Source organism: Hibiscus syriacus, unplaced genomic scaffold, assembly GCF_006381635.1.
Source record: "Hibiscus syriacus cultivar Baekdansim isolate YM2019G1 unplaced genomic scaffold, ASM638163v2 tig00110879_pilon, whole genome shotgun sequence".
In the NCBI taxonomy this organism is placed as follows: domain Eukaryota; kingdom Viridiplantae; phylum Streptophyta; class Magnoliopsida; order Malvales; family Malvaceae; genus Hibiscus; species Hibiscus syriacus.
In genome coordinates this window covers 145031-163493 of record NW_024062895.1, presented here as the reverse complement: position 1 = coordinate 163493, position 18463 = coordinate 145031, and the positions used below count along the sequence as shown (strand labels likewise).

The window sequence follows — 18463 nt, the reverse complement described above, 5'->3', positions numbered from 1 at the left end:
TAAGACAGCTCTTTTCTTTAATATTTAAAAATAAATATAAAAAACCTTTATTTTAATATAGTAAGATATTTATTTATTCAAAAATATCAGAAAAGAGCTTCTAGGTACCTTAAGACAACTTTTTTCTTTGATATTAAAAATAATAAATATCAAAATATGATTATTTTCTTAAAAGTAATTTATAAAATTAAATTTACAAATAGAAAAATAGAATAAATAAATAAATATTATATATATTTATAAGACTATATATATTGACATAATTAATAAAAAATAATAATAATAATAGTAATGATATATATGAACATAAATATATAAATGTAACATATGATTAAATAATGTTTAAAATACAATTAAAACATGGTATAAAAAAATAAAAAAATAATAAAGCTTGTAAATGAAAATATTAAATTTAGGGACTAAATTATAATCTAATAAAATTAAATACCTAATTCATAATTAATTATTTAAAATTATAGGGATTAAACATGCTATTTTCCTTATTTATTAATTTGGTGACTAATTTAAAACTATATAAAATTCGAATATCATATTAAAATAAATTAAAAATATATACACTCGGGATTAAAATATTATTTATTAAAATTAAAGGACTAAATATGATATTTATCTTAAATATATTATTAATACGGTAAATGGCTAAAATATAAATAAATAAAATGTAGAGACTGAATTAAAAGGATCAAAAATTTGATTCAGTGACTAAAAGGTAAAGATTACAAATTAAAGGGATGGCGGACGGGATTAATCTTTTTTTTAATTACGGACAGATCCTCCCCAAAACGGTGTCGTTTGGGGAGGGCTTTAAATACCCTATCGGCCGGCCATTATATGCCATCTTCCTCATTTCTTTCTTTTTTTTTCTTTCTGTGAGAGAGAAAACTCTCTCGGCTCTCTCCAAACTCTTCCCCGGAGAGAGAGCTGAGCACCGGCCGGCAACCATGATCCGCCGCAAGTTCCACCGCCGGCCACCGCCTCCGGTGGCCGGAAATTCCCAAATTTACCTAAAATATAGATCTAAAAGCTCTAAGACCGATTCCGGTCTTTATTTTCCCTAAAAACCCTTAGATTCCTGTAGATCTAATTTTTTTACCTTCGAAAAATGAAACTCCGGTGATGCTCGGTATTTCCGGCAATGAGTGAGGCTTCAAGGGTAAGTTTCTCTTCTTCTCTTCGTTTCTGTTTTAGTCTAGTTGTTGGTTGCTGTTCATATTTCTCTCTTTTTTTTGTTCTCTCTTCGTCTGTTTTTCTGTTGTTCTCCGTTGCTCTCTGTGGCTGTCTGTTGCTCTCTGTCCTTCTGGTTTTTTTTTCTTGCAGGTGGGGTGGCTTTTATAGCCACCACCGAGGCTCTCGTTGGACCGGTTCCAGAGATGAAAGGCCCGGTGAGTCACCATAGCTATGGTGGTGACTCACCATAGGGCTCAACGTGGGTAGCTTCTCGACGTTCTGGAGTGTCGGCAGCATCTGTTGGACCACCTGGACTCATCGGAAGCGGCTGGAGGCATCTAGAAACGGCTGGCTGCTAGGGTTAGAAACCCTAGGGTTTCCCATCTGGAACCTTTTTGGACCGTTGGATCTTGCCAGATCCAACGGCTGATGATGTTGACGGCGGCTGGGGGCTAGGGTTTGTAAACCCTAGCTGAAACCCTAAATTAGTTTAGGGTTTCAGTTTGGGGTATGGGTCGGTTCTGGTTGGCCATGGTATTTGGGCTTGTAAATGGGCTTCTAATTTTGTAATTATTTATTAAATAATAATAATATATAATATTAATAATAATAATAAATACTAATAATAATAATAATAATAATAATAATAATAATAATAATACTAATAATAATAATACTAATAATAATAATAATAATTTTAAATGAAAAAATGATGTCTACAGCTGCCCCTCTTTGCTCATCCTTGTGTTAACAAGAATAGAGCAAAGACGAAAAAGACAATAATTTTTTCATTTGGCTTCTTTTGAGCAGGATGGAAATGTTTGAAAACATCATGCACTGAAGGGCTTACAGATGACCCGAAGGTTTTTGAAAACATCAAAAAGCTCCCGAAGGCTTTTTGGAAACATCATGCACTGAAGGGCTTACAGATGACCCGAAGGCTTTGAAAACATCAAAAAGCTCCCGAAGGCTTTTTGGAAACATCATGCACTGAAGGACTTACAGATGACCCGAAGGCTTTGAAAACATCAAAAAGCTCCCGAAGGCTTTTTGGAAACATCATGCACTGAAGGACTTACAGATGACCCGAAGGCTTTGAAAACATTAAAAAGCTCCCGAAGGCTTTTTGGAAACATCATGCACTGAAGGACTTACAGATGACCCGAAGGCTTTGAAAACATCAAAAAGCTCCCGAAGGCTTTTTGGAAACATCATGCACTGAAGGACTTACAGATGACCCGAAGGCTTTGAAAACATTAAAAAGCTCCCGAAGGCTTTTTGGAAACATCATGCACTGAAGGGCTTACAGATGACCCGAAGGTTTTGAAAACATTAAAAAGCTCCCGAAGGCTTTTTGGAAACATCATGCACTGAAGGGCTTACAGATGACCCGAAGGTTTTGAAAACATTAAAAAGCTCCCGAAGGCTTTTTAGAAACATCATGCACTGAAGGGCTTACAGATGACCCGAAGGTTTTGAAAACATCAAAAAGCTCCCGAAGGCTTTTTGGAAACATCATGCACTGAAGGACTTACAGATGACCCGAAGGCTTTGAAAACATCAAAAAGCTCCCGAAGGCTTTTTGGAAACATCATGCACTGAAGGACTTACAGATGACCCGAAGGCTTTGAAAACATCAAAAAGCTCCCGAAGGCTTTTTGGAAACATCATGCACTGAAGGACTTACAGATGACCCGAAGGCTTTGAAAACATTAAAAGCTCCCGAAGGCTTTTTGGAAACATCATGCACTGAAGGACTTACAGATGACCCGAAGGCTTTGAAAACATCAAAAAGCTCCCGAAGGCTTTTTTGGAAACATCATGCACTGAAGGGCTTACAGATGACCCGAAGGCTTTGAAAACATTAAAAAGCTCCCGAAGGCTTTTTGGAAACATCATGCACTGAAGGGCTTACAGATGACCCGAAGGTTTTGAAAACATCAAAAAGCTCCCGAAGGCTTTTTGGAAACATCATGCACTGAAGGACTTACAGATGACCCGAAGGCTTTGAAAACATCAAAAAGCTCCCGAAGGCTTTTTGGAAACATCATGCACTGAAGGACTTACAGATGACCCGAAGGCTTTGAAAACATTAAAAAGCTCCCGAAGGCTTTTTGGAAACATCATGCACTGAAGGACTTACAGATGACCCGAAGGCTTTGAAAACATCAAAAAGCTCCCGAAGGCTTTTTGGAAACATCATGCACTGAAGGACCTACAGATGACCCGAAGGCTTTGAAAACATTAAAAAGCTCCCGAAGGCTTTTTGGAAACATCATGCACTGAAGGACTTACAGATGACCCGAAGGCTTTGAAAACATCAAAAGCTCCCGAAGGCTTTTTGGAAACATCATGCACTGAAGGACTTACAGATGACCCGAAGGCTTTGAAAACATTAAAAAGCTCCCGAAGGCTTTTTGGAAACATCATGCACTGAAGGGCTTACAGATGACCGAAGGTTTTGAAAACATTAAAAAGCTCCCGAAGGCTTTTTAGAAACATCATGCACTGAAGGGCTTACAGATGACCCGAAGGTTTTGAAAACATCAAAAAGCTCCCGAAGGCTTTTTGGAAACATCATGCACTGAAGGACTTACAGATGTAAGAAATAGTTTACTAAGTAAAAAACTAAGAAAATCGTTTTCTTACTTTTCAACAATTTCATTTTAGAAAAGATAAAATGAGAAACTATGAAAATCGTTTTCTCATTATTTTCAAAATAACATGTTGATTGGGTAACATGCCCCAATCTCAAGATAATACTCATTCTTGTGGATTGCGTCCATCTCTTCTTCAGATGTTTGCGTGATTCCTGTATTTTGGTTTTGAATACCTTCTTCTTGTAAGGTATTTTTTTCTTCTTCGTTCTTCCGAAGATCTGTAAAACTTCATGTTTGAATGCACTCAGATGTATCAATGTAATGCATTGTCTATTGTATAAATGATATTCTTATGAATGCATGAATGTTGATGCAATCTTCATTTGACTTCAAAGTGGTGAACTTGGTCTTCCTCTAGTTCATCATTTATTGCCAGGGTTATCTCTGGATATCAATGTAGCAACTTATGCTATCAAGCTTGCATTTCTGCAGAATCATCTGATCAACTTGTATCTTTACTGTCTTCTTTGCTTCATGAAGGTCTCAGAAGAAATGTTTCATTTGTGGAACCCTTGCTGTAGTCAGAACTATGACCTTGATGTCCCATTTTGTCTTGGATAAAACCAATTTTCTTTGCTTGGACTTGTGTAGAAATTCCATAAAGCTTTCATTTTTGAAAAGAGAATCTATCATCTTTAAAAAGAAAATTTGTCATCTCTGAAGTGAGAATCTATTATCTTTAAAAAGTGCAGATGTAGATATGCCTGACTCAGCGGGGATTAATTAGGGGAGTATAGTCTGTTCTGATTTGACTCTTGAAACATCACAAAGAAGATTTATTCCAATTCCTTTCATGTCTCCACATATAATCAGATCTCGAATAAGGCAACTTGGACCAATATCATGTTGAGATGCTTAACAACAACCTGTAGTTCAACCTTAGTTGACCCCATTAGTTTCTTGTTTAAAATTTCAACTTTCCTTGGAAAGAAATCTTCATTATATCTGACTTCTAATCTTGGGGTTGAAGAAGACATATTTCATCTTGGATCAATAAATGGAAACCATATGATTCCAACATTGGTTCAGCACCATAATCACTGGTTCGTAAAACATTTGACAATACATTCATCTTTTCTTGTGGTTTCTGCTCAGATGTTCGTAAAACATTTGACAACACATTCATCTTTTACTGTGGCTTCTGCCAAGATTTCTCAATCATGTAAGCTCTTTGCCTAATGTTCAAAGCTTTTGAATAACGTCACAAGACCACTTGAGAACAAAACTCAGTGGGGATTCAAGTGTAATGTTGGTACGACCAAAAAGTTGGTCAAATTCACAAGATATGCTGGTGTCGAATTGAATAGGAGACATTAACTGATCTTGATATCATCTCGGGCAAAGACAAATGTAATACTGATCACATTTTCTTCTATAATGACCTTTGTAGGAAGTAGAAACACATCAACTGTAGGATCAATGTACATAAGCTATCCGTGGAATTTTTGCAGCTGGGGATGAAATACAAATGATAAAACCAAAATAGATGAAAACTCAGTTCATCTTGGCTAGCAATGATGATCCCAAATAACAACGGGAATAACAGTAATATAAGTGAGAGTCGAGTCTCCCTTTTCAATGTCATCAAGGACGCAAAAACTGATGTGAAAATAGCTTCATAATCTCAATAGTATGGTTGAAACTATTTGCTAGGAATCTCAAAGAAATATTTTCAGTTATTACCGACACACAGAAGGCCAAATTCAATGCTGAGATCTTAAGGAACTGAACCCTGGATCGAGTAGTCTGCCTGAGGATCATCTTTATTTATGCAACCGTAATGTAGTTTATCAAAGAACACACTGTCATACGGTTAAGAATATTAGGTTTTTGAAAACATACTTGCTGAGTAACATTTGTTCAACAACATGATCATAATGTAACTGTCTGATGAACGAAGCAATTATGTATAGTCAGTTCGACTGTCACTGTTGCACCATTTTCATTCTTCATATCTTTCTGTCTCATAGGAAATATTTTTTCAAGTCATGATCTTGACAGATGATGATGTGGGCCTTCAGCATGCCCCAACAATTGCTGATACGATCGTTCAAAAATGCATCAACAGTCCTAATTCTGATTGAAATGGGTTTTCAGCATGCCCCAATTTGCTTCTTGTTAATCTGAGTCTTCAAAATACCCCACATGGATCTGTCTGAAGGAACCTTTAACATTTCCCAACATTTTACTGATACAGATGTTAAAAGTGTGCTCAACATTACTTCTTGTTGAGATGAGCCTCCAAGAATGCCCAAATATTCATATTGATGTGAGCCTTCAAATACCCCAATATTCTATTTCTGGTTGAAATGGGCCCTCAAGATGTCCCCCTAGATTTATCTGATTCACTCTCAATCTCTGTTTGAATGGAATGTCATGATCCCCACGAGGTCCAATTTTGACAATGAATTGTTGTAGGTACTTGTAGCTTTATTCGTGCCCCAAATCTATTTATCTTGAATACTCTCATTCCGGTGTCACTAAACAGTAGTGTTATCAAGTAACTGAAATTCTCTTCATGTTGTCATAAACTTAAGATGTATTCAATCATTCATTCCAGGTTGACACAGTGGCTTATCATTTTTCAGTGAAGGTCATTTCTGAAATATACTTTTCTGTGGGAGAGAAACCAATTTATGCGAATAGTAATCTGATGCAATGGCAAGATTATATATACAGTGGTACAGGCTCATCAAAAATCTACACCCATGCAACATGTTGATTCTGATAACAACTCATCTGATTATGAAACGATCTTTCAGGATGATTTCACATATATTGATAGTTCTTCTGATATAGAGGAAATCATGAATTCTGATTTTGATGAGGAGAGTAAACTGTTATACTTGACAAAAATGGGATTCTCAGAGGCTGGCGCTTCAATAACCATGGAGAGATGTGGTTCAGATTCATCAATTGCAGAATTGACAAATTTTATATGCTGATCAAATGGCTAAGGTTACTGACGCACTTCTTTCAGTATAAGATAGGAAGCCATTATGTAATGATCCCAATTACAAGCAAAGGCGAAACTTGGGCTATGATTTGTGGAAAAGGAAGAAGCAGAGGAAGCTTGAAAATAAGCTTCTTAATGAAGATGATCATGCAGTTCATTTTTCAATTCCAATGATCGGTTCTGGGGTTCCTACCGAATCAGATCAGATAACTCAAAGAATACTTCCAGAAGATGCTATTGGGTCTCCTTATTTCTACTATGAGCAAATTCATTTTTCAAATCCAATGATTAGTTTTGGGGTTCATACCAAACCAGATCAGATAACTCAAAGAACACTTCCAGAAGATGCTATTGGGTCTTCTTATTTCTACTATGAGCAAATTCATCTTTCAAATCCAATGATTAGATTCTGTCCAACCAGATCAGATAACTCAAAGAACACTTCCAGAAGATGCTATTGGCAAATTACATTTGTTCCAGTTAATGTTTAGACTAGGATATCACAGTGCTTATTCGATGTAGAGCCAGAATTTGCAGATTTGAAGCATTTCCATGCTACTACACTGAAAAGGGCTATATTCATAATTCTGCCAATTAAGAACATATTTTCTCTTATTCTGCTTCCTCCATGTGCTGATGCTTTTCCATTGTCAAAGAAATGGTGGCTTTCATGGGATACAAGAACAAAGTTAAACTGTTTATAAACATGTACATGAAGTGCCAAATTGACAGAAAGGATCTGTAAGGTTATTGAAACTTATAGCAATGAGCCACCTTTGAGTATTCAGAAGTATGTTCTTGATGAGTGCTGAAAATGGAATCTGGTATGGGTTGGAAGAAATAAAGTTGTTCCACTTGGACCTGATGAGGTAGAAATACTTCTAGGTTTCCCTAAAAACCATACATAAGGAGCTGCTAGAGACATGTTCTCTGGTGATATCAATGTCCTGTCTCTTTTCTTCTGGGATCAGTGATGCAGAGGATGTCTTCTACTGTCTTGGCATATTTTTGAAAACAGATGTGCAAGAACTGAATGATGATCGGTTGGAGCAATTGATGAGTATATTTGTCGAATTAGACCTTGTTGTCAGTGACATCCAGTGTAACAACCTTACTGGAAGAAATAAACATCATCAGGATGAAATAGAAGATTTTTGCTGGTGCATTTTCTTGCAATGACTGCCATAGTGACTGTCTCTTCTGCTGCTCCAAAATATACACTGCCATATCCCACTCTTCCCTAACCATGAAAAGGTATAGTTGATGGTAAAACTGGTTATCTCAACTTTTGGAATCTTGTATGGCATACAAATGTAGAATTTGTTCCAATGTTTTATTCTGTGCCATAAATTCTCAATTTCAAGTTCAGCAATTTTCTGAAGGACCTAATGGATATATCCTGGCAAATGATCAGCATGGAAAAAGCAGCAATGATGTATCAAGACTTGAGCCAGCATCACAGTATAACCAGAGTGCAGGTAATGACTTGTTCATTCCCATAATACATCTTACTGGGACTTATATCTCTGTGATGTAATCTTCTAGAGAACATGGATTGATGGCTGAGGAAAATAATCTATCTGGTGATGCTTATCCTCCTCAGCATGAGATAATCTTTCTTGATGAGTCATAGGGGAGTGTCACAAGTTCAATTATCCAGACTTTCTGGCTTCTTGGACCACTTGCCTTCAAAAATGTGAAGTGCTTCATTATTCTGGCCTCGTTCATTTTTTTTCTATTATAGAGGTAAAATAAGCAACAATTGCTTCAAGGACCTTCCTCATTTGAGAATGTCCTGTTTGAAAATGTTTTTTTTTTTATTGAAGAATGAAAGACTTTTACAAAGTATTGCCCTTCTTAGGTTCACAATAGAATCAGATCATAAATAATGAGTTTAATAAATATCAAATAAATTAACTACACTTTTAAATCATTCAAAAATCATAGTCCTATGGCAAGTGTCAAAACTATTGACTGATTTAAGGTGTAGGTGGATTCTGGTAAAGTAGGTTCTTCCAAGTGGTTTAGTATGTCGCTTCGGGCTTCAACTAACTTGATGAAATGGTTGTTATGCCCATCTTGTAGAGATACTTCTTGATTCCAGCATCTCAGAAACGTCTTTGGGATGTGTGGTGCTTCATTTAAGAGCTTAAGATCATCTCTTATGTCGTTTATTGCATCATTCATATTCGAGCCGCCTTTTCAGGTTTTCAACTCGAATCCTCCTTTGGTTCTAAGATGTTATTTAAAAATTTATATCTTGAACCCTCCTTTTATCATTTTTCATATCATGCATTAAAGATTTTAAAAACCAATTTTTGCAAATAAAAATAAATCTTGAGAGGCGGAATGAATTCTGAAGATATTCTCTTTTACTTAGAAATCCATGTATGATTAAAATGGACTTTTCAGGTACGTAACGTAGGCCACGGCTTATGGTTACGAAAGAAAGGGATAAAAAGGCCCAAATAAGTGTTTAAGGGTAATCAAACCAAGGATCAATTCATTCTGATGCCATCAATCTTGCCTTGCTTAACTTGGATCTGCTTTGTTGGGAATTTTTCCATCATTTGGATCCCTCTAGACTGCCAAATTTTGGATTCATTTCCAATTTCTCATATCTTCAGCATTTCTTGCTCTTCTTGTTTGTACTTGATCAATCTTGTAACTTGAGGCTCAATAAATCACTCATCTTGATTCAATTTTCCCCTTTTTTTTTATTCTTTCTTTGCTGGATGAGTATAATACTTCAATTGCTTTGAGCACCTCCTTTTCCTTTTGCATTTTGGAGGTTTTCCATTATTCTTGATTGGATTGATCTTCAAGCACTCTGTATTTGACATACTTTGTAGTTCAAAACTTTCATGACTTCATGGAAACTTGTCTTCGTAATAAAACTTTATTGACAATCTTTATTCTTGTGAGCCAATATCCTTTACCTTGCCCCCCAATGTAGAGGGCGATCCTTGGTTAGGGCTGAATCAGAAGAAAAATCATTCAGGCTCAAGTGGGGACAACAAAGGATATATATATATATATATATTAAAGGATAAATGAAACAATGCCGTTCATCATCTCATACACAGAAACCTTTGTAAAAAGAGGTATCCACAGAGGGATGAATATTCAAGATTAACTTTATTTACATGAAAAATGTAATTAATGCATGATATATTTATTTCAATCAATCACTTTCCCCTTCTTCTTTGAGTATGCCCTAAACACTCGAAATTATCATCAATGAGTTGGTCCATGATGCCTCATCTCATCTCTTCTTGCAGTAAGATTCACAGATATTTGAAAGTTTGGTTCTTTTGAGGTCTTTTGGTTTATGATGGTTTTGTGTTCGAAAAGACAAATGTGTGACTTTTGAAGTCATGTATATGGTGGAATGTAGTATCATCAATCAACTATATCCGAAAAGGTAAACATCTGGAGTAGGTGTAAAAACAGGTGGAGACATTTCTTCAGAATCTTTGTAGTGTCAGGATTTGGTTTGAGTAATTGGCATTGGATGGGATATTGAAGATATAATTTTACCACTTGCCAATAGATCTATAACTCTTGATAAATTAAAAGAACATTTAATCTACTTGATACTCAATAATCACAAGATTAAAATTTGATTCCTTGCTCATAACCTTAATAAGCAACACACATTTATTTATTGCACAAAAAGCGGAGAAAGAAACAAAAAACAAGTTCAAACAAGATACTGAAAATAGAAAGGTACTATACTTCCACTTATTTATTTTATTATGCCTCATTACTCCTATAATGGTATGTAATAGGATCAGGGTTCTTTTCTTCATTTGCCCCCCATTTCATTGATCATTTCTTGTGTCAAAACCCCTTTGTCAATAAGCATCTCAATTTCTTTCAACAGTGGCCTACAATCGCCTGTAGAATGCCCCTTTACCCCCAAGTGGAAATTACAAACACTATCTTGATCATAGCTATGAGCAGAAGGGTTTGATGTCATTTTAGTTGGTCTTGGTGTGATGTATTGACCTTTAACCAAATGAGGATACAAATCTGAAATGGACATTTGGAATACTTCCAAAGTTTTTCTTGATCGCTTGACTTTCTTTGATCGATCCGAATAGTTACTTGCTCTTTTTCTTTTGTAATTACTAGGACTCTGGATGCAGCATTCATTCACATGATCAGCTTTTGCTTTTTGATTCCTCAGGCTCTTGGATGTGACTTTTGAGTTTTCTTCACTGATTACATTCTCAATTAAATCTCCATTTGTCACAAGATTCTTGAATTCCTTTGTCGGATTTGCCTGCATCAACTCGCAGAAAGGAGCGGGAAGGGAATTACGAAACATACGTGATATCTCTTCTTCTAACATGGGAGGTTGAACTTGTGCTGCCACTCCTCTCCATCTTAGGGCATATTCTTGAAATCTTTCATTGGTTTTCTTCTTTACTCTTCGAAGATCCATACGTGTTGGAGCTAAGCCTTTAACATATCGATATTGTCTCAAAAATGCATCAGCTAGATCTACCCATCTCTTGATCTGTTCTTGGGTCAACTGATTGTACCAGACTACTGTTGGGCCAAAAAGACTATCATGGAAAGAGTGAATTAATAGATCATCAGAACTCAAATATCCTTCCATTTTTCTACAAAACATTCTCAAATGGATTAAGGGACAACTGGTGCCATCATATTTCTCAAAATCAGGCATTTTGAACTCATGGGGAATAATCAAATCTGGAACCAAGCGCTCTCTTGCTTCTAATTCTTTGTGGGAAGTATCAACACATTTCATATTTTTGATTGCTTCATCCATCTTTTTGAATCTTTCCTCATATTGCGAATAATGAACAAGGCTATTCTTTGGATTCAATTGGGATGCCCCAGAGGGTTTTATCATTTTCGACTCTTTAATCTGACAGCATGGTTGCTCTTTATCAATTATATCTTCTTTATCAGATGTCACATACTGGATAATTTGATTTGATCCATCTGGTACTGAATTTGATGTTTCTTTCCTTATATCCGGAGGTAACCCTGTCAATTGTTCTGGCCACTGATCTTGTAGTCCCTTATAAGATTGCTCCATTGTTTTCATGATGACAGTAAAGTAATATGAATGAATGACCTTGGTTTTACTGTTACAAAACCTTTCATTAATTATTAACATGTTTTTATATTTAATGTATATAACAGTAAATAAAAAAATGTAATGTAAATGCGAAAATGCATAAATTCCAAAAATAAAAATGCAAACTGTGCAATTCAAAGGCAAACATAAAAGTATGAATGCAAAAATGGAAATGCAAAGATGTAAAAAGTAAAAATAAGAATGTAAATGTATGTATGAAAAGGTGTTACTCAAGAGTGATCATTTTAGAACAGATTTCATTGAACACAAAAGCTTCAGTACATCGAACAAAACTTTTACATGTAGGGGACAACTTTTAATCCTAACTTCAACAAAACTTTACATATAGGGAATAACTTTCCCATTTTCTTCTCTAAAACCAAATTAGTTTATCAACTTATGGGCCATATTGCTTGTCTGGACTGCAGCTTCTTCCATGACATTCTGGGGTTCTTTCATCTCCTATGTCAATTCTTGGAGTTGATCATTTTCCTTTGTAAGAGAACATTTGTGTTCAAAAAGTTTTTGAACAAGATCTTCATATATGTTGTAGCTCTTTTTCAGCTTGGTGACCCCTGTTATCCATTCTTCTGGGGTACTTCCTAGGCCAGCATTTTGAAAGACTTGACTGACCTTCTGGAAGTCTTCACGTATGGTTTCCATTTTGGTGCTCAATTTATCGTTTTCAATCTTCAAATGACGTATTTGAGCTTCAAACCTCAGCAAATCTTCTTCTCTCTGGGCGCCCCTACTGATATTCTTACCTTTGGAGACTTTTGGTATTAATCTAGCAAGACCCTTGGTTACCAAACTAGGTCGATCATTTACCATAAATTGTAAGGTTCCATGATCCAAAAGACTTTGGACTTGACGTTTGAAGGCAAGACAATTCTCGATGGTATGTCCTTGAGCTCCGGCATGATATTCACAGTGAACGTTGATGTCATACCAATTTGGATACGGAGGTGGGAACGGTTTATATAATATGGATCCACTTCTCGTGCTTCAAGTAGCTTTTCATATAACTCTTTATATGATATAGGTATAGCATCAATATGAGAACCGCCTTTTGTCTTGGATTGAACCTGAGTTTTAGATATCGGGAGCATACTAAACTTCGATGATTTCTGATCACATGATTTCTTCTCATCTCTGAGAGCTTTTACAGTGGTCACCATTTCTTTAGTATTTCCAGACGATTTGTGAATACGAATGATGACTGTCTGTAATTTCTCAAGTTGGTTAGGATCAGAATTCCCTTGCATATCTGAAATTGCAGGATTATCTTTATTAAGCTTTCTCTCTTTCTGTGCAGGAATCTCTTCTCTTTTGGTCAAAACAGATATTCTTTCCATCATCTTGGACATCTGCTCTCTTATTTCTCGTATCTCCTTTTGATCTTTAATGGGCATACAATCTTTGGGTGTATAACTCTTCTCTATCTTCAGAGTTCCCTCAGGATGTCTTTTCTTGGCCGTGTCATATTTTGTTCGATCATAAAACTTTTTGTCCATTTATGATTTCTTTCTAATTTGATGAACAGTCTTTTCAGTTAACACCTTTTGGTCATGATCATGCAATGCAAACAAAAGAAAATAATTTAAACAAATTAGAGCAAAAATATCATACATGGGAAATAAGAAGAAAAAAATAAAATGGTTAATACCAACTAAATTGAAATAAAAATTTATTTATCATGGTATATAATAAATCCTAACCTCATGCTTTCTAGTTCCATGCTTTGTTTGGAAAAATTAACCTAATCGCATGATTTCTAGTTTGCAGGCATTTATTCAGAAAATAATAAATTAAAAAATTAAAAGCTAAAGCTTATTTCTCCTTAGTGTATACCTAATGACAAAATTTCGGCATGTTTCAGATTGGGAGAGTTTCTAGGGTTTATTATATGCAGATTTTCAGTTCTAGGAGTAAAGGTACTCGAATTGTCCTTGTTAGTGCCCCCTTGGGTTGCTAACCCTCAATCCTAGTCCATCACAGACTAAAGTGGATCGAGTTCAATTCGAGGGGTTACATTTCTCTATGCCTGACACGAAGAATAAATTCTTACGAAGACATAGAGCATATGAACCCCGAAAGTTACTTGCTAGGTCTTGACACGGAGAATAAATTCTCACGAAGACGTCGCTTTCACTCCCACTTAAAAGGGACAACTCAATTATAGAGCTTTATGTAATGCAATGCAAGTGTTGTGTGTGAGGAGAAATGTTCAAACCTTTGACAGAAAAATAAATACTGAAATAAAATACTTGCAAATAAAATAAAACATATAATATTATATAAAAAAAAAATTTGAAAAGAAAGAATTAAAAATTAAATATATGAACTTTTAATTTTTAATTAATAGAGACAATTTATAATTGATTTTTAAAAGTTTGACCGTTCCCCAGCGGAGTCGCCAAGCTGTCGTAACCGGTTTTCGTCCGGGCACGAAATATTATAATTTTGGCGGGAAATTGATGTGAATAAATGGTTTTGAAAATATTTGGGAGTCGCCATCGGCCTTTGGGTCAGGTAGGTCGAATACCTAAAAATTATCTTTTAAAAAAAAGTTTTTAAGAAAACATTATTTAAAAGATGAACTGATCTGCGTTTTATAACCAAAAATTCGTTCTTTTTAATAATAAAAGGGATTCGTGGTCGGTTACGTTTAGGAAAGGATTAGCACCCCTACAACGCCCAAAATTGGTACTTTATTAACTATAAATTGTCTCTATTATTAGAAAAAAAAATCAAATATATTTAATTCATAATTCTATTATTTCAAATAATTTTAAGAAATATATTAATATACATAAATAATATTTACTTATTTAGAAATATCAGAAAATGGCTTCTAGGTGTTTTAAGACAGCTCTTTTCTTTAATATTTAAAAATAAATATCAAAAACCTTTTATTTTAATATAGTAAGATATTTATTTATTCAAAATATCAGAAAAGAGCTTCTAGGTACCTTAAGACAACTTTTTTCTTTGATATTAAAATAAATAAATATCAAAATATGATTATTTTCTTAAAAGTAATTTATAAAATTAAATTTACAAATAGAAAAATAGAATAAATAAATAAATATTATATATTTATAAGACTATATATTGACATAATTAATAAAAATAATATAATAATAGTAATGATATATGAACATAAATATATAAATGTAACATATGATTAAATAATGTTTAAAATACAATTAAAACATGGTATAAAAAAATAAAAAAATAATAAAGCTTGTAAATGAAAATATTAAATTTAGGGACTAAATTATAATCTAATAAAATTAAATACCTAATTCATAATTAATTATTTAAAATTATAGGGATTAAACATGCTATTTTCCTTATTTATTAATTTGGTGACTAATTTAAAACTATATAAAATTCGAATATCATATTAAAATAAATTAAAAATATATACACTCGGGATTAAAATATTATTTATTAAAATTAAAGGACTAAATATGATATTTATCTTAAATATATTATTAATACGGTAAATGGCTAAAATATAAATAAATAAAATGTAGAGACTGAATTAAAAGGATCAAAAATTTGATTCAGTGACTAAAAGGTAAAGATTACAAATTAAAGGGATGGCGGACGGGATTAATCTTTTTTTTAATTACGGACAGATCCTCCCCAAAACGGTGTCGTTTGGGGAGGGCTTTAAATACCCTATCGGCCGGCCATTATATGCCATCTTCCTCATTTCTTTCTTTTTTTTTCTTTCTGTGAGAGAGAAAACTCTCTCGGCTCTCTCCAAACTCTTCCCCGGAGAGAGAGCTGAGCACCGGCCGGCAACCATGATCCGCCGCAAGTTCCACCGCCGGCCACCGCCTCCGGTGGCCGGAAATTCCCAAATTTACCTAAAATATAGATCTAAAAGCTCTAAGACCGATTCCGGTCTTTATTTTCCCTAAAAACCCTTAGATTCCTGTAGATCTAATTTTTTTACCTTCGAAAAATGAAACTCCGGTGATGCTCGGTATTTCCGGCAATGAGTGAGGCTTCAAGGGTAAGTTTCTCTTCTTCTCTTCGTTTCTGTTTTAGTCTAGTTGTTGGTTGCTGTTCATATTTCTCTCTTTTTTTTTGTTCTCTCTTCGTCTGTTTTTCTGTTGTTCTCCGTTGCTCTCTGTGGCTGTCTGTTGCTCTCTGTCCTTCTGGTTTTTTTTTTCTTGCAGGTGGGGTGGCTTTTATAGCCACCACCGAGGCTCTCGTTGGACCGGTTCCAGAGATGAAGGCCCGGTGAGTCACCATAGCTATGGTGGTGACTCACCATAGGGCTCAACGTGGGTAGCTTCTCGACGTTCTGGAGTGTCGGCAGCATCTGTTGGACCACCTGGACTCATCGGAAGCGGCTGGAGGCATCTAGAAACGGCTGGCTGCTAGGGTTAGAAACCCTAGGGTTTCCCATCTGGAACCTTTTTGGGCCGTTGGATCTTGCCAGATCCAACGGCTGATGATGTTGACGGCGGCTGGGGGCTAGGGTTTGTAAACCCTAGCTGAAACCCTAAATCAGTTTAGGGTTTCAGTTTGGGGTATGGGTCGGTTCTGGTTGGCCATGGTATTTGGGCTTGTAAATGGGCTTCTAATTTTGTAATTATTTATTAAATAATAATAATATATAATATAATAATATAATAAATAATAATAATAATAATAATAATAATAATACTAATAATAATAATACTAATAATAATAATAATAATTTTAAATGAAAAAATGATGTCTACAAATTATATACAAGGAACTGTCGAGGATCTGGCCAAGCCGATCTACTGAATCGTTTAATGGCAACCAAACGATCCTCGTTGTCAAGCTTCCCTCGGTAAACGACATTGGGAGCTTTCTCTCCATGCTCCGATACAATGTTGTCCGTACTGAATCCGGTAATGGCGGCTCTTAATTGGTCCAAGCTGTATTCGATGAATCCAGGTAACGATTCCTTCCCATTCTCTAATGTAAGAAATCAAAGAAAAAGAAACTAAAGTTGGTATGAAAATTACTATAACTGTATTTTTTTCTAGAGAAAGCGACGGAAACTAGCGAAATAAACTAACCGAGATCGGAGGAGTCCTTGATGTTCGACTTGAGAATTGACGAGCCCCAGCAAAGTGATAGATTGGAGCAACGAGCTCCCATTGGCTTAACTTAAACTTAAATTTTAACTGACACAAAGAAACGGATGTTATTTTCCTATTCTTCTCTAGCTTTGAGGTTGGCAACGGAATTTGAGGGATGAAATACAAATGCTGCTGCGGCTGCTGCGGCTGCTGCGGCTGCTGCTACTGCTGCTGCTGCTGCTAAACTGAAGAGAGGGGGCGTTTGGGCAGAGAGAAAGTAAGAGAAGATGAGTAAAAAAAAAAGGTTAAAATACGCAAATAAATCCTCAGACTATAGAATTCCTTTTTGTTTAGCCTATCAACTGTGATCAATTACAAAATAATCTTAGAAAATAACAAATTCATAATAATAAATTTATCTCTCAATTTTATGTTTAATTTTATAAAATTATTACTTAAAATTAAAATATATTATCAATTTAATCTTCTTCTCCTCTATTTCTTTTATCGCTAACATTCTTACCTTTCCTTTCTTCCTCCGTTAACAAATGCCTCTCTCACAATGTTTCTAGTTTGAGACAAAAGCCACTGCACTGATTTTAGCTCCTTTCATGATTCATGTTCTTTTCTTGTCATAACTGATAATGGTGTGTTGATGGAAACAAATTTGATTCGTTGATACTGAATAATTTATTTTTTCCACTACGGATGGGGAATCACAATTAAAGAGAAAATGACGATTGACAGACATCTTTTTATTCTTCCTTTCGGTCTTGCTCGAGATATAAAATATAAATATCTTGACCATAGAGTAAGTGATACCAAACATATAATTACCACAACTTCCACGTAAACTATCACATATGACTATTAGCCATCAAATTTGAGTATCAAAATCACATTAAAGACCGATGAAAAGGGATTTTGGGTGACTATCTAGTCAGAATAATTAATGTTCTAAACGATTATGTTAGTGGAGTGTCAGCATTATCCAACAAGTTAACTATAAAAACATTACATTGTGTATTCTAAATAATCCTCAGGACATTTGTCAAAAAAAACCATTAACCATGGTTTTCAGAACCGGATCAGTTAGCGAACCGGCTATACTACCGGTTCACTGATTCAACCGATCGAACCAGTTCGATCGATCGGAAGAACCGGACGACGTCATAATTATTTAAAAAATTAAATAAAATACCAAAATATTTAATAAAAATAATTTTTTATATCACAAGTCATATTCAAAGCAAGTCATAACATATATAAGTTAAAAACCATAAAATCAAGTGAAACAAAATGATTCAAATTAACTACAACATAATAATTAAGGTAAAACATATTAAATAATAAATATAATTATATAACTATAATTAAAAAATAAATTTGGAGCTAAAAAAATCATAACAAAATGATATTGTTTGGTTTAATATTTTTTTAAAAACAATCTCACATGGCTAAGAAA

The 18463-nt window shown here is 34.8% G+C and overlaps 1 protein-coding gene across 1 annotated transcript; it reads right to left on the bottom strand.

Moving 5' to 3' along the window:
- Positions 1 to 16664: 16664 nt before the first annotated feature.
- Positions 16665 to 17147, bottom strand: LOC120144042 (serine/threonine-protein kinase BSK5-like). Its single transcript, XM_039158204.1, has 2 exons — positions 16996 to 17147; positions 16665 to 16891 (listed from the first exon to the last, which is right to left on the bottom strand). Exons 1-2 carry the CDS (start codon positions 17075 to 17077, stop codon positions 16665 to 16667), a joined length of 309 nt encoding a protein of 102 aa, XP_039014135.1. The 5' UTR covers positions 17078 to 17147.
- Between the last annotated feature and the right edge of the window lie 1316 nt (positions 17148 to 18463).